Genomic DNA, 26,763 nt, shown 5'->3' with positions numbered 1-26,763 from the left:
CCAGCTTTATAAACTGGTGGGGTCTGGGGGAAATTGAACCAGGATGATGGGAGTTGTAGTTGAACCAGGATGATGGGAGTTGTAGTTCACTCACTTCCAGAGAGTATTGTGACTCTTATCAATAACAGATCTGGATCAAATTTGGCACATAGACTCCTCATGATCATCTTTATAAACTGGTGGGAATCTGGGGAAAATTGAACCAGGATGATGGGAGTTGTAGTTCACTCATATCCAGAGAGTACTGTGACTCCCATCAGTAACAGATCTGGACCAAACTTGGCACACAGATTCATCATGACCAACTGTATAAACTGGTGGGGTCTGGGGAAAATTGAACCAGGGTGATCGGAGTTGTAGTTGAACCAGGATGATGGGAGTTGTAGTTCAGCCACATCCAGAGAGCACTGTGACTCCAACCAATAACAGATCTGGACCAAACCTGGCACACATACTCATCAGGATCAGCTTTATAAACTGGTGGGGTCTGGGGAAAATTGAACAAGGATGATGGGAGTTGTAGTTCACTCACATCCAGAGAGCACTGTGACTCCCACCAATAACAGATCTGGATCAAATTTAGCACACAGACTCATCAGGATCAGCTTTATAAACTGGTGGGGTCTGGGGGAAATTGAAACAGGATGATGGGAGTTGTAGTTGAACCAGGATGATGGGAGTTGTAGTTCACTCACCTCCAGACGTAGGGAAAGGATATGAAGGGAAGGCCTAAATATAGGCCTGACATAGCAAAAGGCCCCGTTTTGTAATGCAACCCCCCTCCTCATGTCAAGAACCCTGCAGGAATGAGTATAAACACTGAGTTCGCAAAGACTACATTTCCCATGAGCGCCCGCCACGCTGATGCTGACGCACTTCCGGTTGTCCTCTCCTTGAAGCGTTCCTTGCTTGGAGCATGCGCACTGGCGCCCTTCCCACACAAATTGCTTTCCTCGCCCCTTCCTTAGAGCGACGCAAACCCCGTAGGCGGGATGAGCCAATGAGAAGAGAGAACGGAAAGAGGGGGCGGAGTCGAGAGAGGAGGAGGAGGCGGGGCGAACGGTCTCGCGCAGGCGCACTCCGGCAGCGGCAGTTGGTGCCTGAGGAGGCGAGATAGCATTGGGGAAGCGAGGCGTGCGGCGTTGCGCATGCGCGCCGCGGCTTTCTCTCCCCCCCCCCCCCCTTCGTCGCCGGGGTTCTCTTCTGTGAGGTAAAAAGAAGGGCGGCGGGAAGGAGCGTCGCCTGAGGGAAACCGTTGTTGCCTCCCCGCCAGCGGAGGAGGGGCCCCAGGTCGGGGCCGCCAGCATGAACAGCGTCGGGGGCGCCGACGAGATCGGGTGAGGCCTGGACGGGGAGAGAAGGCCCGAAAAAGGGGAGAGAACGGCGGGCTGAGGGGGAGGGGGGGTCACGTGGGCGGCGCGTGGACGAGGGAATTGTGATGGAGGGGCCTTGGGGAGTCTTGAGACACGAGCCAAGCCTGTCCTGCTGCGGCTACAAAGGCCAAGGCGAGCCCAGCCGGCATCCAGAGGCATGGAGTGTCTTCAGGAAGTCATGTAAAAGGGATTCAGGAGTCTTGGTAGGCCACACACAAAACCTGGGATCAGATCTTGGGATGATCTGGAGGCCAACAGTGTCATGCTGCAGCAAAAAGGGCCAAGGCGATTCCAGCCTGCATCCATAGGTATGTAGTGTCTTCAGGAAGTCATTAGAGCCTTGGTAGGCCACAAACAAAACCTGGGATCAGATCCTGGGATGATCTGGAGGCCAACAGTGTCCTGCTGCGGCTACAAAGGCCAATGCGATTCCAGCCTGCATTTATAGGCATGTAGTGTCTTCAGGAAGTCATTATATAGAGAGATATATATATAGGGAGAGATATATAGTCTATGTGAAAGGGATTCTGGAGTCTTGGTAGGCCACAAACAAAACCTGGGATCAGATCCTGGGATTATCTGGAAGCCAACAGTGTCATGCTGCAGCAGAAAGGGCTAATGCGAGTCCAGCCAGCATCCATAGGCATGTAGTGTCTTCAGGAAGTCATTAGAGCCTTGGTAGGCCACAAACAAAACCTGGGATCAGATCCTGGGATGATCTGGAGGCCAACAGTGTCCTGCTGCAGCAGAAAGGGCCAATGTGATTCCAGCCAGCATCCATAGGCATGTAGTGTCTTCAGGAAGTCATTATAGTCCATGTGAAAGGGATTCTGGAGTCTTGGTAGGCCACAAACAAAACCTGGGATCAGATCCTGGGATTATCTGGAGGCCAACAGTGTCCTGCTGCAGCAAAAAGGGCCAAGGCGATTCCAGCCAGCATCCATAGGTATGTAGTGTCTTCAGGAAGTCATTATAGATACATAGAGTCCATGTGAAAGGGATTCTGGAGTCTTGGAAGGCCACAAACAAAACCTGGGATCAGATCCTGGGATGATCTGGAGGCCAACAGTGTCCTGCTGCGGCTACAAAGGCCCAATGCAAGTCCAGCCTGCATCCAGAGGCATGTAGTGTCTTCAGGAAGTCATTAGAGCCTTGGTAGGCCACAAACAAAACCTGGGATCAGATCCTGGGATGATCTGGAGGCCAACAGTGTCCTGCTGCGGCTACAAAGGCCAATGCGAGCCCAGCCTGCATCCATAGGCATGTAGTGTCTTCAGGAAGTCATTATGTCCATGTGAAAGGGATTCGGGAGTCTTGATAGGCTAGAAACAAAACCTGGAATCAGATCCTGGGATGATCTGGAGGCCAACAGTGTTCTGCTGCGGCTACAAAGGCCAATGCGAGCCCAGCCTGCATCCATAGGCATGTTGTGTCTTCAAGAAGTCATTATATATATATATGTGTGTGTGTGTGTGTGTGGTTATATCTATATATAAAGTCCATGTGAAAGGGATTCAGGAGTCTTGGTAGGAACAAACAAAACCAGGGATCAGATCCTGGGATGATCTGGAGGCCAACAGTGTCATGCTGCAGAAGAAAGGGCCAATGCGAGCCCAGCCTGCATCCATAGGCATGTAGTGTCTTCAGGTATATAAGCATCCATAGGAATATAGTGTCTTCAGGAAGTCATTATATATATAGTCCATGTGAAAGGGATTCAGGAGTCTTGGTAGGAACAAACAAAACCAGGGATCAGATCCTGGGATGATCTGGAGGCCAACAGTGTCATGCTGCAGAAGAAAGGGCCAATGCGAGCCCAGCCTGCATCCATAGGCATGTAGTGTCTTCAGGTATATAAGCATCCATAGGAATATAGTGTCTTCAGGAAGTCATTATATATATAGTCCATGGGAAAGGGATTCTGGAGTCTTGGTAGGCCACAAACAAAACCTGGGATCAGATCCTGGGATTATCTGGAGGCCAACAGTGTCCTGCTGCAGCAGAAAGGGCCAATGCGATTCCAGCCAACATCCATAGGCATGTAGTGTCCTCAGGAAGTCATTATAGTCCATGTGAAAGGGATTCAGGAGTCTTGGTAGGCCACAAACAAAACGTGGGATCAGATCCTGGGATTATCTGGAAGCCAACAGTGTCATGCTGCAGCAAAAAGGCCCAGTGCGATTTCAGCCTGCATCTATATGCATGTAGTGTCTTCAGGAAGTCATTATATATATATAGAGAGAGAGATAAATAGATATAGATATATATAGTTCATGTGAAAGGGATTCAGGAGTCTTAGTAGGCCACAAACAAAACCTGGGATCAGATCCTGGGATGATCTGGAGGCCAACAGTGTCCTGCTGCGGCTACAAAGGCCAAGGCGAGCCCAGCCTGCATCCAGAGGCATGTAGTGTCTTCAGGAAGTCATTATAGTCCATGTGAAAGGGATTCAGGAGTCTTGGTAGGCCACAAACAAAACCTGCGATCAGATCCTGGGATTATCTGGAAGCCAACAGTGTCCTGCTGCAGCAAAAAGAGCCAATGTGAGCCCAGCCTGCATCCATAGGCATGTAGTGTCATCAGGAAGTCATTATATATAGATAGATAGATAGATAGATAGATAGATAGATAGATAGATAGATAGGGAGAGATATATAGTCTATGTGGAAGGGATTCTGGAGTCTTGGTAGGCCACAAACAAAACCTGGGATCAGATCCTGGGATGATCTGGAAGCCAACTGTGTCATGCTGCAGCAGAAAGGGCCAGTGCGAGTCCAGACAGCATCCATTGGAATGTAGTGTCTTGTGAAAGGGATTCAGGAGTCTTGGTAGGCCTCAAACAAAACCTGGGATCAGATCCTGGGATTCTCTGGAAGCCAACAGTGTCGTGCTGCAGCAAAAAGGGCCAATGCAAGCCCAATCTGCAGCCATAGGCATGTAGTGTCTTCAGGAAGTCATTATATACGTATATATAGAGAGTTCATGTGAAAAGGACCCAGGAGTCTTGGTAGGCCACAAACAAAGCCTGGGATCAGATCCTGGGATTATCTGGAGGCCAACAGTGTCCTGCTGCGGCTACAAAGGCCAATACGAGCCCAGCCTGCATCCATAGGCATGTAGTGTCTTCAGGAAGTCATTATATAGGTCTTGGTAGGCCACAAACAAAGCCTGGGATCAGATCCTGGGATGATCCGGAGGCCAACAGTGTCCTGCTGCGGCTACAAGAGGCCAAGGCGATCCCAGCCTGTATCTATAGGCATGTAGTGTCTTCAGGAAGTCATTATAGATAGATAGAGTCCATGGGAAAGGGATTCTGGAGTCTTGGTAGGCCACAAACAAAACCTGGGATCAGATCCTGGGATGATCTGGAGGCCAACAGTGTCCTGCTGCGGCTACAAAAGCCAATGCGAGTCCAGCCTGCATCCATAGGCATGTAGTGTCTTCAGGAAGTCTATATACACACACACACACACACACACACACATACATACATACATGTGAAAGGGACCCAGGAGCATTTTTGTAGCCAATATTTTCAATATATTGTGAAATTTCAGTGCTAAATTCATAAATACAGTAATTACTACATAGCATTACTGAGTATTGAACTACTTTTTCTGTCAATTTTGTTGTATAACATGATGTTTTGGTGCTTAAGTTTTTAAATCATAACCTAATTTGATGTTTAATAGGCTTTTCCTTAATCTCTCCTTATTATCCAACATATTTGCTTATCCAACGTTCTGCCGGCCCGTTTACGTTGGATAAGCGAGACTCTACTGTATATATACACACACACACACGTGAAAGGGACTCAGGAGTCTTGGTAAGATACAAACAAAGCCTGGGATTATCTGGAAGGGCCCTTAGTAGGCCACCAGTTGAGCCCAAGCCAACGGTGTCACGCTGCAGCAAAAAGGGCCAGTGCGATTCCAGCCTGCATCCATAGGAATATAGTGTCTTAAGGAAGACATTGTATGTATAGTCTATGTGAAAGAGACCCAGGAGTCTTAGTAGGCCACAAACAGAAAGCCTGGGATCAGATCCTGGGATATAAGGTCTGTGTGGGTTCTTAATAGGCCACAAGCGGAGCTTGGGCTAACTGTCATGCTGCAGCGGAAAAGGCCAATGTGATTCTACCCTGCTTCCATAGGAATTATATATCTATATATATAGTCCATGTGAAAGGGACCCAGCCAGCAAGTGTTTTTCCTGCATGAGCGGTTGGTGTGTGCCATGTGGCGTTCCATGTATTACGGGAAGGGGAAATTTCATACTGATCTTTATTGTTATTATATTTTTTTTATCCCCTGCTTTTTCTCTCCATAAGAAGACTTTGCAAGTATTGAGACATTGACTGCAATTAAACATACAGGTCCTGATGGTCAGGTGAAGTGTTGTCGTAATAGATGTAGTGCAGGTTGGCAACCATCTTACCCAAATGATTAAACTCTGAAAGTGCTTGATAGCAAAAAGTTTCCTTCAACTTGTAGGAACTTTTATAGCTTTTGCCTATTCCTGTACATTGCCAGGGTGGAGGAACATAGTCATATGTTGTAGAAGACTAGCATGATGTGTTGATTTGGATGCTAGGTTTGAATCCTCGCTCAGCCATGGAATAATAATAATTATTATTTATTTATTTATTTACTACATTTATATCCCGCTCTTCTCACCCCGGAAGGCTTACAAATCAAATGTACATACAATATATTATTAGAATAGAATTAGAATATAGATATGTTCCAAGACACACGGACCTTTCCTTACTTAGTTTATCCATACCTCACAACCTCTGAGGATGCCTGCCATAAATGTGGGCGAAACGTGAGGAGAGAATACTTCTGGAACATGGCCACACAGCCCGAAAGATATACAACAACCCTGTGATCCCGGCCATGAAAACCTTCGACAACATATTATTAGAATAGCACAATATAAGCATTAAATTACTATATTGTACTATATTGTACTCCGTGGGAGCGGCCGCTGTTAGCTCCAGCTTCTGCCAACCTAGCACATGCCAATGTGAGTAGATCAATAGGTACCGCTCCGGTGGGAAGGTAATGGCGCTCCATGGAGTCATGCCGGCTACATGAGGTGTCTACGGACAACGCCGGCTCTTTGGCTTAGAAATGGAGATGAGCACCAACCCCCAGAGTCAGACATGACTGGACTTAACTTCAGCGAAAACCTTTACCTTTACCTATCATTATATGGTAATACTATTAGTAATATTACATTTAATATATAATAAGTATAATATTGTGTAACATTATAATATTATTATCAATATTATAAGTATATACAATATATTATCTATATATATAAAAGGGTAATGAAATTTCGGCCTAGGACAAAACAACAAAACTGCACATCCCAGAAACACTAAACTTGGCAGCACAACCCCTCATCCATGCCTCCAATCATAAAAAACAACACAAACATTACATAGCAGCATAGTAACACATTATTAAACAAGGTAAAACAATACAATTGTATAGCAATAAATAACACCTACACAACCTGATCAAGGGGACGGTGACCCTGAGCACATCACATGCTTTCAGAGGAAGGCAAGGACTTGAAAGCAATATAATATAATAATATATATAATAATATATAATGGGGCTCAAGTGGGATATAATAATAATAAAATATATTAATATCATAATATATCTATATATATAAAAGAGTGATGGCATCAGGGCAGCGGACATAACAACAAAACTACAGGGCCCCCAACCTCGAAATTTGACAACACAACCCATCATTCACGGCTCTAGGTTGATACAACAAAAAGAAAAGAAAAATAAAGGGAGAGGAATAATAGTTTTTATCTAATTGCTGCCAGTTTGAAGGCTAAGCTCCACCCACTTGGTCTCCTAGCAACCTACTCAGCCCAGGGGACAGGCACAGTTAGGCCTCACTTAGGCTTCTTCCACAGATTATCTAATTTGCGCTGGATTATATGGCAGTGTAGACTCAAGGCCCTTCCACACAGCTATATAACCCATTTATAATCTTATATTATCTGCTTGGCACTGGATTATCTTGACTCCACACTGCCATATAATCCACTTCAGTGTGCAGTCGGACACAACTGGACTTAATGTCAGGAGAAAACCTTTACCCTTTACCTTAACTACCACCAATTCCTCAATACTTTATTTCCCATACCACCAGACTTCGCCACAGCAACGCGTGGCCGGGCACAGCTAGTGTGTGTGTGTGTGTGTGTGTGTATGTATATATATATATATATACACACACATACACACACACACACACTGTCCTATCTCCCGGATGGGATTCAGGGCGGTTTCCAATCATAAAAGCAACACATACATTACATAGCAGCATAAAAACACATTATTAAACAAGGTAAAACAATACAATTATATAGCAACTAGCTGTGCCTGGCCACGCGTTGCTGTGGCGAAGCATGGTGGTATGGGAAATAAAGTATTGAGGAATTGGTAGTAGTTAAGGTAAAGGGTAAAGGTTTTCCCCTGACATTAAGTCCATTATAAATGGGTTGTATAGCTGTTTGGAAGGGCCTTGGGTCTACACTGGCATATAATCCAGTTCAAATCTGATAATCTGTATTTTATAGGCAGTGTGGAAGAGGCCTAAGTGAGGCCTAACTCTGCCTGTCCCCTGGGCTGAGTGGGTTGCTGGAAACCAAGTTGGCGGAGCTTAGCCTTCTAACTGGCAACAATTGGATAAAAACAATTCTTCCTCTCCCTCTAATTAGGACTTTGTTTTTCTTTTTGTTGTATGAACGTAGAGGCATGGATGAGGGGTTGTGCTGCCAAGTTTAGTGTTTCTGGGATGTGTAGTTTTGTTGTTTTGTCCTAGGCCGAAATTTCATTACCCTTTTATATATATAGATAAATAACATTTACACAACCTGATCAAGGGGCACATCACACGCTTTCAGCCTCAGAGGAAGGCAAGGACTTGAAAGCACACAACAGCGACCACTATCTTTATTTACCACTAAGGGAAGAATACTTTTCAAGCATGTTTAAATTACTCCTGGAACAAGTAGTGTGTTTAAATATTGGGCATATTGTGCACTGACTTGGGAGAGTGAAATCATAGTGTAGTGCTCTTGTCTTTTTGTAAGGGAATAGAAATTATTTTTGTGTCCTGGGTCCCGAATGTCTGTTCTGTTTCCCCACTTTGTTGTGTAGGTTTCCGAACAAGGGAGTTTCCATACTTCAGTCTTGAGAGCAACTAGCAAATTGGTACTTGGCTCCTGCAGCTGAGGCCTGAGGTCACAAGGGGATCCATCATAATTGACTATCTGCAGCTAACCCCTTCCCCAAGCTTTTATATATATATAAAAGGGTAATGAAATTTCGGCCAAGAACAAAACTACACATCCTAGAAACACGAAATTTGGCAGCACAACCCCTCATCCATGCCTCTACGTTCATACAACAAAAAGAAAAGAAAAATAAAGTCCTAATTAGAGGGAGAGGAAGAATTGTTTTTATCCAATCGCTGCCAGTTAGAAGGCTAAGCTCCGCCCACTGGGTCTCCAGCAACCCACTCAGGCCAGGGGACAGGCAGAGTTAGGCCTCACTTAGGCCTCTTCCACACTGCCTATAAGATGCAGATTATCTGATTTTAACTGGATTATATGGCAGTGTAGACTCAAGGCCCTTCTGGGATGTGTAGTTTTGTTGTTTTGTCCTAGGCCGAAATTTCATTACCCTTTTATATATATAGACTAGCTGTGCCCGGCCACGCGTTGCTGTGGCGAAGTATGGTGGTATGGGAAATAAAGTATTGAGGAATTGGTGGTAGTTAAGATAAAGGGTAAAGGTTTTCCCCTGACATTAAGTCCATTATAAATGGGTTATATAGCTGTGTGGAAGGGCCTTGAGTCTACACTGCCGTATAATCCAGTTAAAATCTGATAATCTGTATTTTATAGGCAGCGTGGAAGAGGCCTAAGTGAGGCCTAACTCTGCCTTCCCCTGGGCTGAGTGGGTTGCTTGGAGACCAAGTGGGCTAAAACTATTTAGGTGCTTGTGATTTCCTTTTTTTTCATCATTTTAAAATGTATTTATTTATGCAATGCTTTTGACACGAAATAAAAAGTGGGCGGAGCTTAGCCTTTAACTGGCAGCAATTGGAAACAATCAATTATTCCTTTCCCTCTAAATAGGACTTTCTTTTTCTTTTCTTTTTGTTGTATGAACGTAGAGGCATGGATGAGAGGTTGTGCTGCCAAGTTTAGTGTTTCTGGGATGTGTAGTTTTATTGTTTTGTCCTAGGCCAAAATTTCATTATCCTTTTATATATATATATATATAGATGTAATGTGCGTTTTTCCCATGGAGTAAACAACAAAACCACTAGACCAAATGACACCAAATTTGGCCACAAAAGACGTAGTCATCCAATCTATGTCTTTCAATCAAAAAACCTGGAAAAATAAAGTCCAAATAATAGAAAATCCTCCACTGCTTACTGAGCATGCGCAGAGGACCCCAGGATCCTCCACTTGTACTGGGAAAGGTGTGGCTCGCTTTCAGTACCAGTAAACTCAGTTCTGCCCCATGTAGAAAAGACCTCCTGGGCTACCCATCATGCTCTTAATGGTTCCTGTTCCCAGGCAGATTTTCACAGATCAGTTTCCACCTGGGGAATGGCTCTGTGGTTTTGGGGAGGGAGGAAAGCGGGAGTTGCTTTTGTCAAGCCTTCCCAGGGATTTCATGCGTTTAATCTATCACCTCCAAATAGCTTGCTCCTTGAGTCTCTTTGTATATGTCCTTCTTAGTCACCGTGCTCTGGGTGTTGAGCAGGATCTCTGCACTGCATAGGAATATTTTTAAACCCACACGTACGAGACTGCCGTTTATAGTGGAATAAGCCTGGGCTTGAAATCTCTTTATGCCCAAGTTAGAAAATGTGTTTCCAGCAACTCCACTGCGGACATCCCATAATTTTTAAATTGTGCTCCTATACCAACCGCGTTTGCTCCCAGTATTCCCAGTGTGGCCAGTTCCAGTCTTATTCAGTACTTAAAACTTCTTATACAGTCTTGAACAAATTTGCAGTACAGAGTTATATATAACATAGCTCCTATAGTATTTTCACTCTCTAACTATATTACTATATATACTCTAGGCTGAGTTTTTCAGCTTGCAATATGTGATTTATTTTTTTCTTCTCCCTTATCAGTGTGTTTTCTTTTGCAAAGCCTCCCTTGCTCTTAATCAAGGGAGTGTTTTGAAAAGACAAAGACACCCTTGCAGGTCAGGAAGAAGCAAACTATATATTCATTAATCTTATGAAAGCATTTTCCCCCTGAAATATTTGTTAAACTCTCCTACAGATATATAGGCATTAACCCGTTGCAAGCTTTTGCCATCGCTATGTATCTTTATATGTGTATCTATCTATATACATTATTTTTATATATGAATTTCCCCTCATATGTTTGCAGGTCTTTGCAAATCCTTTATACATATAGATCCATGCACCTGTGTATCTGTAGCCATACATATACAATATTTTATATATGAATTTACCCTCATATGTGTGCAAGTCTCTGCAGATTATATATAGATATAATTATCTATATAAAGAGAGATGTCTGGATAGATATGAATATATTCTTACCTACCTATATATAGGGCTTGCAAATATTACAGGGGGGAAATGAATACACAAATATATATAGACATGTCTAGACAGATATGAATATATATATATATATATCGTATTGTATGTTTTACATGTTTTGATATGGTCAAAAGTGACTAATCAATAAAGAATTGTTGTTGATGAGATATATATATATATATATATATATATATATATATATATATATATATATGTGGCTTGCAAATATTGTAGGGGAAATGCACACACACACACACAGAGGGGATTTGCAAATGTTTCAGGTGGAAATGCATATGTGAAATTAGTATCTATAATTATAGATCCATATCTAGCTCTGCATTGTTTATATAAGCATTTAATGTTTGCCTGTTACTATGTTGGAAGTCGGCCTGAGTCTCCATGGGGAGATAGGGTGGGATCCAAATTAAGTTTTTATTATTATTATTATTATTATTATTATTATTATTATTATTATTATTATTATTAGGTTATTGTTGATACCATATTGTTTTTGTTGCCCCTACTTTTCCACTTATAGAGCTAGTTTATTGTTGTTGTTGTTTTGAAATATGGTAAATATTCAAAAGCCTTGGCGATTAGTTCCTTTAACTCTTTTGATATTTGAATATTATCCATAAATGACAACCGTGCTATTTCAGGCGTTCCTGTTATTTCTGTTTGCGTGATTCCCTTTATTTCTTTAAAAACGTTCTCCCAAATTTTTTTAACAGTTCCAGTCTTAGATGGGAGAAGCAGACGGAGCAAGCGTGACAGTATGCCAGCATTTGCACGTAGACAACCTGAATGCGGGAATGTTGGGACTGTGACTAAAAGACAGGCTTGCTCTCTAGGGAAAAGATTCCTGCTTTGCTTTGGGTTGTTGTTGTTGTTGTTGTTGTCGTTGTTGGGGGACAAGATTTATTCATAGAGAGTCGGCCTTTGCCCTCCTTTGAGGCAGAGAGTTATAGTTTTTTTAACCTAAAATCAGGCTGTCTCAAAGCCTGACTTTTACATGAAACTTCATTCACATGCAACCATAGTCGTAGCGTTCTTTGTCCCTTTTTTCTTCCTGAATTTAGTAAATGCTAGATCTTGCTATGATATTTATTTATTTATTCAATACATTTATATCCCACCCTTCTCACCCCGAAATTTACAAATTAAATTTACATACAATATTATATTATTAGCATAGCACAATACTGGCAATAAATTACCATATTGTACTATATCTATATATTGTAATATTATTAATAATATTACATGTAATATATAATTACTGTATATACTCGAGTATAAGCCTAGTTTTTCAGCTCTTTTTTTAAGACTGGAAAAGCCCCCCTCGGCTTATACTCGGGTGAGGGTCCTGGTTGGTTTATATTTGGGTCAGCATATACTTGAGAATATATGGTACATTTATTATTTTTCTCTATTATTATTGGTATTACAGTAGAGTCTCACTTATCCAACACTCGCTTATCCAACTTTCTGGATTATCCAACGCATGTTTGTAGTCAATGTTTTCAATATATCGTGATATTTTGGTGCTAAATTCATAAATACAGTAATTACTACATAGCATTACTGCGTATTGAACTACTTTTTCTGCCAAATTTGTTGTCTTACAAATTAAATTTACATACAATATTATATTATTAGCATAGCACAATACTGGCAATAAATTACCATATTGTACTATATCTATATATTGTAATATTATTAATAATATTACATGTAATATATAATATATAATTAATATTATTATATTGTATTATTAGTATATTGTATTACAAAATAATATTTATATTATATGCATATACAATATATTATACAGTAGAGTCTCGCTTATGTAATGTAAACAGGCCAGCAGAACGTTGGATAAGCGACTATGTTGGATAAAAAGGAGGGATTAAGGGAAAGCCTATTAAACATCAAATTAGATTATGATTGTACAAATTAAGCACCAAAACATCATGCTATACAACAAATTTGACAGAAAAAGTAGTTCAATATGCAGAAATGTTATGTTTCTGGATTATCCAAGCTATTTTTGTAGTCAATGTTTTTAATATATGTAATAATAATAGAGTAAAATAATACATGTAATAATAATAATAATAAATAAATAAATAATACAGGAAAATAATACATGTAATAATAAATAGAGTAAAATAATAAATGTAATAATAATAATATCAGAGTGAAATAATAAATGTATCATTATTATTAATAATAAAAATAGAGTAAAATATATGTAATAGTAGCAACAATAATAGAGTACAATAATAAATGTAATAATAATAACGTAAAATAATAAATGTAATAATACCAATAATAATAGAGAAAAATAATAAATGTACCATATATTCTCGAGTATAAGCTGACCCAAATATAAGCCAACCAGGATCCTCACCCAAATATAAGCCGAGGGGGGCTTTTCTAGTTCTAAAAAAGGGCTGAAAAACTAGGCTTATACTCGAGTATATACAGTAATTTGAAATAGGGATGTATGGTACATTTTACATGGGGAGGGAGTGATCCTGCCATAAATATATAATATGAGTCATTTTCGTTTTTTCTTTTCAGTTTGATACATCTATTACATTTTTAGCACTGAGGGAAAGAGTGCTCAGAGGAAGGTGTCAAAAGCGCCCTAAAGTTTTCCGATGAGGGCATATGAGCTACTTACTGGTAAATTCTATATGCTGGAGTGAAACTTCTGTATTTCTCATCATTAGACATCACGACTGGAGCTGATGGGAGTTGTGATACAGTAACATCTGGAAAGCTGCTGTTTGTTCTCGCGTTGCTGTGGCTTATGGGAATTATTTCTTGGCCAGGTGGAATAGGAGTGAATAGCCTTGCAGCGTGAAAGTCTGGCCGTTTTGTGGAGTGGTTGGAGTCGTAGCATTAATCAAAGAGGCGCTTTGAAGTGTGGGTACTTCCTTAGTAGGGGAATTCTTGTTTGGCCAGATTGAATGGTATTGAATAGGTTTGTAGGTTAAAAGCCTGGTCGGTTTGTATATAGGGTATTGTTGCTAGGCGAGGTTGAATGGGACAGAATAGTGTTCTGGTTTCAAAGTTTGGGGGTTTTGTATGTAGGGGAAATGTTGGTTGGCTTGGTTGAAAAGTATTGAATAGCTTTGATGGTTGTAAGCCTGGTCGGTTTTTATCTTGCGGAATCCTTAGTTGGTCAGTTTGAATAGGAATGGTTTTAGAGATCATGTTGTTTCCTATTATTATACCATAGTAAATCTTATATATTGTACTAGCTGTGCCTGGCCACGCATTGCTGTGGCGAAGTATGGTGGTATGGGAAATAAAGTATTGAGGAATAGGTGGTAGTTAAGGTAAAGGGTAAAGATGCTCATCTCCATTTCTAAGCCGAAGAGCCGGCGTTGTCAGTAGACTCCTCCAAGGTCATGTGGGATGACTGCATGGAGCGGCAGCAATTGGATAAAAACAATTTAGATAATCTGTGGAAGAGGCCTAAGAGAGGCCTAAGTCTGCCTGTCCCCTCGGCTGAATTGGTTGCTAGGAGACCAAGTGGGCAGAGATTAGCCCTGTAACTGGCAGCAATTGGATAAAAACAATTATTCCTTTCCCTCTAATTAGGACTTTTCTTTTCGTTGTATCAACCTAGAGGCGTGGATGATGGGTTGTGTTGTCAAATTTCGATGTTGGGGGGCCTGTTGTTTTGTTGGTCGCTGTGATGTCATCACTCATTTATATATGTAGATTTATAATATTATATTAGGTGGTTAGAATTGGATTATATGAGGTCAGTTGTACATAGTTGTATAAAATGTAGACTGAACTGGATTAGATGGCAGTGTAGAGTGAAGGCGATGTCATAGAGGAATATTATTTAGAATGCCAAGGTAGATAATCCAGTTTAAAGGAGATATTGGCAGATGTGGCTTGGTATTCTGGGTAATATTGTTGTGTGGCAGGGGTTTGAGTGTAGACTGCCACATAATGGAGTTGAAATCAGATAATCTGTTTTTAGTGTAATCGTGTTGTATCTTACTTGAGGCGGGGATTGTGTTTGCAATTTTTGAGTTTGGGGGGTTTGGGATTTTGTTGTTTTGTGAGTCGCCGTGATGTCAAAAGCCTTTTATATATAGAGACTAGCTTTGCCCGGCCACGCGTTGCTGTGGCTTATGCTTTCGGAGTGTTGCTCTTTATTTACTGTCCTGATTTTAGAGATTATATTGTTCTGCAATATTATTAATCGCTTTGAATGCGATTTCCTGCTTTTTGGCAGTGGGTTGGACTGGATGGCCCATGAGGTCTCTTCCAACTCTAGGATTCTATGATTCTATATCACAGTAATTATTACATATTATATTTATAATATATTATCTGCTTAGAACTGGATTATATGAGGCCCCTTCTTCCTAGCTGTATAAAATGCATACTGAAGTGGATGATATGGTAGTGTGGACTCAAGATAATCCGGTTCAAAGCAGATAATATAAGATTATAAATGGGTTATATAGCTGTGTGGAAGGGCCTTGAGTCTACACTGCCATATAATCCAGTGCAAATTAGATAATCTGTGAAAGAGGCCTAAGTGAGGCCTAAGTCTGCCTGTCCCCTGGGCTGAGTTGGTTGCTAGGAGACCAAGTGGGCAGAGATTAGTCCTCTAACTGGCAGCAATTGGATAAAAACAATTATTGCTTTCCCTCTAATTAGGACTTTATTTTTTCTTTTCTTTTTGTTGTATCAACCTAGAGGCGTAGATGATGGGTTGTGTTGTCAAATTTCGAGGTTGGGGGGCCTGTAGTTTTGTTGTTTTGTTGGTCGCCGTGATGCCATCACTCATTTATATATATAGATTGGAGGAAGTCCTCCAGGATGAGTCTATAGTTGGCTCCTGTCACGACCCAGGCTGCAGAGCACCAATAACCATACACAGAGGCCAGAATCTATCTAATATCTTTATTGTAGGAATATATAAAGTTAATAAAAACAAGTGTAGAAAATAGTCCAGAATTAGACCTTCCAGGAAAGGTCAGAATTAGTCCAAAAAAGCAATGTCCAATAAGAAATATTAAGGTCCAAAGTTGTAATCCAATAACCGAAACACTCACTTTGCCAAGCAAAGTGAGGGGAGATGACAAGGTCCTTTAGTCCATGAAACTTGAGCGAGGCTAGGAAATAACTTGATACTTGAAACAAGGCTTGAACGTGGAACAAGGTAACTAAGAACAAGAACAAGGTCCGTGGAATAACTTGATAAATCCGTGGAACAAGGCAAGGATTGATCCTGGGAAACAAGGCAAAGTCCGTAGATAAACAAAGGCTGGGAAGCAAGGCGAAGGCTGGATAGCAAGGCAAGGCTTGAGCAGGAGCGAGGCTTGAACCGGAGCGCGCTGTCCAGACACAACTCGCTCCGTAGGCTGACGAATTGACTCCGCGAAGTTACTACGCGGGTAAAACACCTAAATAGAGTCTAGCTTCCCGCCGAAGCAGTTCTCTGGGAATCAGAACCGAAAGCTAACTCTGAGACCAGATGTGAGACTCCCCAAAGATTCTCACGAGAAGCAGTCTTAATTGGCCACATTCTTAGCTGCAATCCTCGCACTCCTGCGCGAAGCTGAATCCAAACTTCTCTGTTGTTTACAAAACTCCCGGCGCAAGAATACGGGAGAAGTAGGCTCTGGGCTTGTTTGACATACTTCTGGGAGACAACTTTCTTGCAGGTGCAAGGTTCCCAGATCTGCCTGGGAAAGATCTGGCAGAGAGGAATCCAGTTCAGACTGGGAAGGTAAAAAACCCAAGTTTTCATCTTCATCAGGAATTACAATGTCCTGAGCAGGACTACAAGGCCCATGGGTCATCACACTATCCCCCTCCTCAAGGCCCCTCCCAAACTGGGGCCCTCTCCCCGAGGCGCGAGGTCGCGGTTTGGTGGGATAGGTCTGATGAAAGCGACGGGTTAGATCAGGAGCATGGACTGTGGAGGCGTCTTCCCAGGAGCGTTCCTCAGGGCCGAAACCCACCCAGTCAATGAGATATTGTAGGCGGCGGCGGTGAAAGCGAGAATCCAAAATGTCCTCAACCTCGAACTCCTCCTCCCCATTCATCAAAACAGGAGGGGGGGCCGGTTGGTCTGTATCAGGACGCACACCATCCGCCGGAAGGAGCAGGGAACGGTGAAACACTGGGTGAATGCGCATTGAACGCGGAAGTTGGAGTTTGAAAGTCACGGGGTTTAATTGCGCCACCACTGGATAGGGGCCAATGAAACGGGCATCTAACTTCCGGCAAGGGCGGTGGGAGGGCAGAAAGCGAGTGGACAGGAAAACCCGATCTCCTACCTTGATTTCGGGGCCCGGCTGGCGATGTTTGTCAGCGTGGCGTTTATAGTCCTCCTTGGCTTGGTCCAGTTGCTGGAGCAAAAGTTGTTGCACCGCTGTGAGTTCCTGCAGCCAATCCTCTGCTGCGGGAACCTCTGAAGTTTCAATGACAGGGGGAAAGAAACGTGGATGGAAGCCGTAGTTTGCAAAGAACGGCGTTTCTTTTGTAGAAGCTTGAACTCCATTGTTGTAGGCAAACTCAGACAGTGGTAACAGAGAAGCCCAATTGTCCTGTTGATAGTTTACATAACAGCGAAGATACTGCTCCAAAGTGGCATTGGTGCGCTCCGTTTGCCCATCTGTTTGGGGATGATGAGCTGAAGATAAGCGAGAGTCTATGCCCAATAGTTTTTGTAGTGCCTTCCAAAAACGAGAGGTGAATTGAGATCCACGGTCTGTGACTAAACTCTTGGGCAATCCATGTAGTCTGAAGACATGTTGAAGAAATAGATCCGCAGTTTCCTTGGCCGTGGGGAGGCCTTCGCAGGGAATGAAATGGGCTAACTTGGTGAATAGGTCCACCACCACTAAGATCGTGGTGAATCCACAGGAAGGTGGTAGGTCAGTGATGAAATCCGCGGAAATTATTTCCCATGGGCGAGATGGGGTAGGAAGGGGGTGTAAAAGCCCTGAGGGCTTCTCCCTTCGTATCTTGGAGCGCTGGCATACTGGGCAGGTGTTGACATATTTTTCCACATCCTTGCGGATCTTGGGCCACCAAAAATCCCTTAGGATCAAATGCATAGTTTTAAATAGTCCGAAGTGTCCTGCTGGTTTGCAGTCATGACACAGACGAAGCGCTTTTTCCCTGCCCGGTCCGGGTGGGATATAGACATGATTTCTATAGCAGAGCAGCCCATCTTTAAGCGAAAAGGGGAAATGCAGACCTTGGCGAAGTTGGTCCTGCGCCCAGGCATCTGCTTGCTGACTAGCCCTGATTTCTTGAGCACAGATGGGTCCTGGAGTAGGGGAAGTTGAACCAATGGGAATGGATTTGGTGTTCCCCACCGTGAGCGTGGCAAAGTTCTCAGGTTGTAGCAGTTGGGATTCAAAGGTCTCCTTGCGTCCTGCAGCGTATTCCGGTTTACGTGACAGGGCGTCTGCTTGCTTGGTTTGGGCTGGGGTCACATAATGGATCTGGAAGTTGAAACGTTCAAAGAATAAAGCCCAACGTTGCTGCCTCTGATTTAGTTTGCGGGCAGTTCTTAGATGTTCTAGATTACGATGATCAGTGTGGACTTCAATGGGAAATTTGGCCCCTTCTAGCCAATGTCTCCAAGTTTCAAAGGCTGCCTTTATGGCCAGTAGTTCTTTTTCCCAAATGGTGTAATTCCTCTCTGGTGTGGTTAGTTGACGAGAATAAAAGGCACAGGGGTGGAGGTGATCTCCCACCGGTTGTAAGAGTACAGCCCCAATTGCCACATCAGAGGCGTCCGCTTGCACCACAAAAGGGGTTCCAGGATTTGGGTGCTGTAGAATTGGCTGGGAGGTGAATAGTTTCTTTAGTTGCTGGAACCCTTTCTCTGCTTGATCAGTCCAGCGGAAAGGCTGCTTTCCACGGATGCAGCTAGTGATGGGGTCGGACCAGCGGGCAAAATCTGGAATGAACTTGCGGTAGTAGTTCGCGAACCCCAAGAAACGCTGCACCTCTTTCTTGTTAGTTGGCGCCCGCCATTCCAATACTGCTGAAACTTTGGCTGGATCCATGGAAAGCCCTAGAGGCGAGATGCGGTAACCAAGGAAATCTACCTCTTGTAGATCAAAAGCGCATTTTTCCAGCTTGGCATAAAGTCCATGATCCCGCAATCGTTGTAACACCATTTTGACGTGGTTCTCATGTTCTGATTGTGATCTGGAAAACACCAAAAAATCGTCCAGGTAGATTATCAAGAACCTGTCTAGATAGTCCTGAAAAATGTCATTGACAAAATGCTGGAACGTTGCGGGGGCTCCGCATAAACCGAAATTCATAACTCGGGACTCAAATAATCCGAATTTGGTCTGGAAGGCGGTCTTCCACTCGTCCCCTTCCCTGATGCGAACTAAGTTGTAAGCCCCCCGAAGATCCAGCTTGGTGTAAACCTTGGCTCCTCGAAGCCGATCCAGTAGATCCGAGATTAAAGGCAGGGGATAGCTGTTCCGCTTGGTGATATTGTTCAATGCTCTGTAGTCCACCACCAAGCGTAGTTCCCCTGACTTCTTCTTCACAAACATCACTGGGGAGGCGGCTGGGGATTGAGAGGGTCTGATGAATCCCTTGCGAAGGTTTGTCTCTAGGAATTCCCTGAGAGCTTCTTGCTCTGGTTCAGTCAGGGAGTAGAGATGCCCTCGCGGGATCGGGGCCCCCTCCACCAAGTCAATGGCACAGTCATAAGGTCTATGTGGGGGTAATTTTTCGGCTTCTTTCTCATTGAATACATCCCAATACTCGGAGTACTTCTTTGGCAAGGTGATGATGGGCTCGGTGTCTGTGGCATGGCATACCTTGGCTACGAGGCAATGGTTTTGGCAGTACGGTGAAGCAAACTGCAATTCTCTGTTGGACCAGGAGATGTTAGGGTCGTGGAGAGTCAGCCATGGAATTCCCAAAATCACAGGGAAATGGGGGACCTCGGTAACAAAGAAGGAAATCTCTTCCATATGTTCCCTTATCCACATCCTGGTGGGTTCCGACCACTGACTTACGGGGCCCGTCTTGAGGGGACGGCCGTCTATGGCTTGCACCACACGGGCATTCTTGAAGTCATGATATTGTAATCCCAGAGAGTCGGCATACTCTCTATCGATGAAATTGTTGGTAGCTCCAGAGTCTATCATGGCGTGGATCATGACGGGTCCCCTTTTTGCTGACCATAATGTGACCACGAGAAGGAACAGGACCCCGGTTGGCGGCTCTTGGATGGATTTTTTGACCGGGTTGGCGAGCCCCTCTACACCCGGTCGTTGGCTTCCCCCGCCGGCTGTGTGCCAGTCGGCTCAGACGTCTTCGTCTCCGTGGAGGACGCCGCCGCAAGACGGGCGGCAGGCTTCCCTTTGGCTGGGCACTCTCTGGCGAAGTGGCCCCCGTTCCCGCAGTACCAGCAGAGGTTTAAGCGTTGACGACGGGCCTTCTCGGCGGCATCTAGTCTGGGACGCACATTGCCCAACTGCATCGGCACCTCCTCGCCTCCTCTGGGGTATGGGGTTGGCGGTGGGGGTCTCCACACCGGACGTGGCTGAACGCTGGCGGGAGCGGGGGGTTTTGCCCCGGCTCTACTGCCCTGGCCTCGAACCCACTGTTTCCTGTTGGCAATCATGACTTCAGCCCGTAAACATTGATCAATGAGTGCCTCGAGGGTCTGGGGAGGATCCACCTTGGAGATTTCTTCCAGCATTTCAATGTTGAGACCCTCCCGGAATTGTCCCCTGAGGGCTACATCGTTCCAGCCGGTGTTGTGGGCCAGCACTCGGAACTCGGCTATATACTGAGACATAGGTCTGTCTCCTTGGAAAAGGCGACGGAGTTTGTGACCGGCTGCCTCCAAATTGTCCTCGATTCCCCAAGTCTCCTTGAGGTGGTCCAAGAAGTGTTGCGCTGATCTTAGGTGTGGAGAGGCTTGGTCGAACAGTGCCGTCGCCCAGCTGGCCGCTGGCCCGTCTAGAAGACTGTAAACCCATGCCACTTTGATGTCTTCTTGGGGAAACTCGGCAGCACGGGCCTCCAGATAAGCTTGACATTGGCGACGGAAGACATGAACCTTAGAAGCTTCTCCAGTAAACTTGGTTGGCAACGCCATGGCCGGAAGACGAACTCCGCGTTCCTTCAAACCCCTTATTTCTCCATCCTGTGCATTGAGCTTATCACGGATTCGGTCCACCTCTTCCTTGTCGATGGTGTAGGTAATCGGCTGGCCGCTCGGCCCAGGTACGGTTCCGGTAGACATTCTGGCCGAGGTTAATTGGTGCTTAGGGTGGCGGAGTCAAACTGTCACGACCCAGGCTGCAGAGCACCAATAACCATACACAGAGGCCAGAATCTATCTAATATCTTTATTGTAGGAATATATAAAGTTAATAAAAACAAGTGTAGAAAATAGTCCAGAATTAGACCTTCCAGGAAAGGTCAGAATTAGTCCAAAAAAGCAATGTCCAATAAGAAATATTAAGGTCCAAAGTTGTAATCCAATAACCGAAACACTCACTTTGCCAAGCAAAGTGAGGGGAGATGACAAGGTCCTTTAGTCCATGAAACTTGAGCGAGGCTAGGAAATAACTTGATACTTGAAACAAGGCTTGAACGTGGAACAAGGTAACTAAGAACAAGAACAAGGTCCGTGGAATAACTTGATAAATCCGTGGAACAAGGCAAGGATTGATCCTGGGAAACAAGGCAAAGTCCGTAGATAAACAAAGGCTGGGAAGCAAGGCGAAGGCTGGATAGCAAGGCAAGGCTTGAGCAGGAGCGAGGCTTGAACCGGAGCGCGCTGTCCAGACACAACTCGCTCCGTAGGCTGACGAATTGACTCCGCGAAGTTACTACGCGGGTAAAACACCTAAATAGAGTCTAGCTTCCCGCCGAAGCAGTTCTCTGGGAATCAGAACCGAAAGCTAACTCTGAGACCAGATGTGAGACTCCCCAAAGATTCTCACGAGAAGCAGTCTTAATTGGCCACATTCTTAGCTGCAATCCTCGCACTCCTGCGCGAAGCTGAATCCAAACTTCTCTGTTGTTTACAAAACTCCCGGCGCAAGAATACGGGAGAAGTAGGCTCTGGGCTTGTTTGACATACTTCTGGGAGACAACTTTCTTGCAGGTGCAAGGTTCCCAGATCTGCCTGGGAAAGATCTGGCAGAGAGGAATCCAGTTCAGACTGGGAAGGTAAAAAACCCAAGTTTTCATCTTCATCAGGAATTACAATGTCCTGAGCAGGACTACAAGGCCCATGGGTCATCACAGCTCCACAGTCAACCTAGAGTTGCCATGGAGGACCTAGAAATGTCTAGAGAGAACATGTTAATCAGATCATAAAAAATCAAATCCACAGAAATTACATCCACCCTTCCCTTCACGTAAGCGGATTTTTACTTGTCTTTAGCAAAGCAGCTCACGTCTCTCATCCACATGTCATTATTTTTATATTCTCCCCCTTTCTTTGGGTTGCAGTGCCGGTTCTGCATGTGTTCAGTGTACCAGAACCCATTTATCACAGAGCCAAAGGCCACGGCTGTCTTAGCTTGTGGCAATCTATAGAGCTGTGTATAAATAGCAGCTCTTTATTTACATACAGCTGCTCTGCATGTCCTTGGAAAAACCCCTCTTTTTTGTCTGAATATCTGTCAAGGTGCCCAAAAATAATTAGGATTGAAATGGCCATTCAGATGAGAACCCTTTGCCCTCCCAATTGCTGTAAGACATGTCTTAAGTAGTTGCAAATGAGCAGTGAAATCTCACGTCACAATCTTGTCTTTTCTCCTTCCCAGCTTTTTTCTTCTCAAAATTTGTGGTCCCTCCTTTTTGCAGGCAGAAAGAATTGGGAAGGATTCTATTTTGGAGCTGTTTGAATTCTTTTTTTATAGCGGTATGTTTTTGTTTGCATCTTGAGCCTCTTAAAGGCGAAGGAACGATAGGAAATAAATATTACGTGTCCAAGAACATGCCAGAGGAGAATCTGAGGCCAATAAAACTACATTCATATATTCTTGTGACTTCCAGTTGTCATCAATCACTTGGGTGTATCCTAACAATTTGCCTTCAGTTTGTTGGATGTTACGGTATATACTCGAAGATAAGCTGAGTTTTTCAGCAATTATTTATGAGCTGAAAAAGCCTCTCCAGCTTATAATCGGGTGGGGGCGGGGCCTCTTCCTAAGAGCATGAGACAGGGCTGAGCCTCTATACCTCTCCTGAGAGGCCTTTTAGGATTAAAGGGCAGGGCTAGGGGTGGGGGCGGGCCTCTTCCTAAGAGTCCAAGACAGGGCTAAGCCTCTATACCTCTCCTGAGAGGCCTTTTAGGACTAAAGGGCAGGGCTAGGGGTAGGGCTTCTTCCTAAGAGCACGAGTCAGGGCTGAGCCTCTATATCTCTCCTGAGAGGCCTTTTAGGACTAAAGGGCAGGGCTAGGAGTGGGGGCGGGGCCTCTTCCTAAGAGCATGAGACAGGGCTGAGCCTCTATACCTCTCCTGAGAGGCCTTTTAGGACTAAAGGGCAGGGCTAGGAGTGGGGGCGGGGCCTCTTCCTAAGAGCATGAGACAGGGCTGAGCCTCTATACCTCTCCTGAGAGACCTTTTAGGACTAAAGGGCAGGGCTAGGAGTGGGGGCGGGGCCTCTTCCTAAGAGCATGAGACAGGGCTGAGCCTCTATACCTCTCCTGAGAGGCCTTTTAGGACTAAAGGGCAGGGCTAGGAGTGGGGGCGGGGCCTCTTCCTAAGAGCATGAGACAGGGCTGAGCCTCTATACCTCTCCTGAGAGACCTTTTAGGACTAAAGGGCAGGGCTAGGAGTGGGGGCGGGGCCTCTTCCTAAGAGCATGAGACAGGGCTGAGCCTCTATACCTCTCCTGAGAGGCCTTTTAGGATTAAAGGGCAGGGCTAGGGGTGGGGGCGGGCCTCTTCCTAAGAGTCCAAGACAGGGCTAAGCCTCTATACCTCTCCTGAGAGGCCTTTTAGGACTAAAGGGCAGGGCTAGGGGTAGGGCTTCTTCCTAAGAGCACGAGTCAGGGCTGAGCCTCTATATCTCTCCTGAGAGGCCTTTTAGGACTAAAGGGCAGGGCTAGGAGTAGGGGCGGGGCCTCTTCCTAAGAGCATGAGACAGGGCTGAGCCTCTATACCTCTCCTGAGAGGCCTTTTAGGACTAAAGGGCAGGGCTAGGAGTGGGGGCGGGGCCTCTTCCTAAGAGCATGAGACAGGGCTGAGCCTCTATACCTCTCCTGAGAGACCTTTTAGGACTAAAGGGCAGGGCTAGGAGTGGGGGCGGGGCCTCTTCCTAAGAGCATGAGACAGGGCTGAGCCTCTATACCTCTCCTGAGAGGCCTTTTAGGACTAAAGGGCAGGGCTAGGAGTGGGGGCGGGGCCTCTTCCTAAGAGCATGAGACAGGGCTGAGCCTCTATACCTCTCCTGAGAGACCTTTTAGGACTAAAGGGCAGGGCTAGGAGTGGGGGCGGGGCCTCTTCCTAAGAGCATGAGACAGGGCTGAGCCTCTATACCTCTCCTGAGAGGCCTTTTAGGACTAAAGGGCAGGGCTAGGAGTGGGGGCGGGGCCTCTTCCTAAGAGCATGAGACAGGGCTGAGCCTCCATACCTCTCCTGAGAGACCTTTTAGGACTAAAGGGCAGGGCTAGGAGTGGGGGCGGGGCCTCTTCCTAAGAGCATGAGACAGGGCTGAGCCTCTATACCTCTCCTGAGAGGCCTTTTAGGATTAAAGGGCAGGGCTAGGGGTGGGGGCGGGGCCTCTTCCTAAGAGCACAAGACAGGGCTGAGCCTCTATATTTCTCTTGAGAGGCCTTTTAGGACTAAAGGGCAGGGCTAGGGGTGGGGGCGGGGCCTCTTTCCAAGAGCACAAGACAGGCCTGAGCCTCTATATACCCCCCTGTGACGCTTGTTAGAACACGGGGGCACGATATAAGGGTTCAAACCCATCAGGCACTTGGGAAGAGGCCCCTCCCCCTCCTCTAGCCTGGCCTCGCAGGACAGGGATAGAAGCTCAGGCCTATCTCAGTGCTTGTAACTCTGCCCATCCCAGTCCTGGCCGCCCATTTGTGGCCCCGCCCCCCTCCCCGCCCTGCATCTTGGACTAGGGGGGAAGCTCTGCAATTTGGATGACGGAAGGAGTTCTTTAGGTCTAGAATTAGTTCAGAGCCGGAGCTTAATACAAGCAATGGGTGTTAAATGGTACCGGGATCTTTAATTGTTGGACTCGGTTGTGTGTGGAAAAGGAAGGCTTTGTGTCTGTTGCTTGATTTCCCAATCTGTGCCACTCACCATTGAACATGTGAGCTAAGTGTTTGCAGTGCTGCTGACTTATTAAAAGCTGGCGCTTAGGTAACTTTAAGTAGAGTGGAAGGATTTTTTTTAACATACTTCAGTGGCCTTGAATGTCCTCAGTCTGAGAGGCAACTTGCACGCTAGACCTTGGAAATTATGCTTACCCCTCCATCTCTTCTGCTTTCTCTTTATCTATAGAGACAGTGATAATACCACTTTTTAGCCGTGTTGAGGCTTCCCAAGGCTGAAAAACCTGCGCTGTCTTGCACACCACAGGGAATCCAAGGTGTATGTACATGCAACCAGATGGGCAATTCTCTCTAACAAAACAAGAGGGACCTGGCAAGAGAGATTAAAACGACTCTCTGTGGTGTGCTGTTGTTTCAGCAAACTGCTGCTGCCTGGCTTTACGGTTGCCACTGGTATAGCAACCAATTATATCGTTTCCATGATCATATGGCAGTAGAAGGGTTCAGATTGCAGTGTGGTGTTCCTGTGCACCTGAGTGCTTTTGGGATTGGGCTAGGACAGGAGTCCTCAGACTATGGCCCGCGGGCTGGATCTGACTCACCAAGGGAAGGAAGAAAAATAAAGGGAGAAAGAAAGGCAGGTAGGAAACTGAAGGAAGGAAGGTGTCGGGTCAGAACCTTCTCTTTAGCCCATTTATATAGGGGCTCTCACATACCAGCGGGTAATTGAGGTTTTATGGCTGGCCCATTTTATGGCTGGCATCTGTTCTTTGTCAGCCGGCCGGAGATGTCAAAGATTGGAGATCATGACATCAGGTAGGAAACAGAGAGGGAAGGAATCCAGAAAGCATGGTGTAGTCCAGTGATTCCCAAAGTGGGTGCTACCGCCCCCCCAGTGGGTGCTGGAGCGATCCAGGGGGGTGGTGATGGCACCTATTAGGACACGGGGGCAGGGCCAGAGGAGGGGTGGGGCCTCTTCCCAAGTGCTGGAGACATGGCTGAGCCCCTGAAGCGCCTGTTAGGACAACTGGGCAGAGCTAGAGGAATGGGCGTGGCTCCTTCCCACGAGCCCGAGACAGGGCTGAGAATCTATACCTCTCCTGAGGCGCTTGTTGGGACACAGAGGGCGGAGCTAGGGAAGAGGGCGGGACCTCCTTCCAAGAGCCTGAGATAGGGCTGAGCCTCTACCTCTCCTGAGAGGCCTTTTAGGATTAAAAGGCGGGGCTAGGGTGGGGGCGGGGCCTCTTCCCAAGAGCCCGAGCCAGGTCTGATAATCTATCCCACTCCTGAGGCGCTCTTTGGGACACAGAGGGTGGAGCTAAGGAAGGGGGTGGGGCCTCTTCCAGGAGCCTGAGACAGGGCTGAGCCTCTATATCTCTCCCAAGAGGCCTTTTAGAACTAAAGGGCGGGGGCGAAGCCTCTTCCCAAGAGCGTGAGACAGGGCTGAGCCTCTA

The 26,763-nt window shown here is 45.4% G+C and overlaps 1 protein-coding gene across 1 annotated transcript in view; it reads left to right on the top strand.

The window, feature by feature from the left end:
- The first annotated feature begins 1,071 nt into the window (after nucleotides 1-1,071).
- LOC100560494 (DAZ-associated protein 1) overlaps nucleotides 1,072-26,763 on the top strand; it is a 43,685-nt gene continuing 17,993 nt past the window's right edge. The window contains exon 1 of the mRNA XM_062960577.1: nucleotides 1,072-1,337. Within this exon, the coding sequence (XP_062816647.1) occupies nucleotides 1,306-1,337 (32 nt within the window). The 5' untranslated portion in view covers nucleotides 1,072-1,305. The remainder of the gene's footprint in view (nucleotides 1,338-26,763) is intronic.

This window comes from Anolis carolinensis, unplaced genomic scaffold, assembly GCF_035594765.1.
Source record: "Anolis carolinensis isolate JA03-04 unplaced genomic scaffold, rAnoCar3.1.pri scaffold_7, whole genome shotgun sequence".
NCBI classification, from domain to species: domain Eukaryota; kingdom Metazoa; phylum Chordata; class Lepidosauria; order Squamata; family Dactyloidae; genus Anolis; species Anolis carolinensis.
The sequence above is the reverse complement of the archived record's forward strand: the minus strand, read 5'-3'. Positions and strand labels throughout refer to the sequence as shown.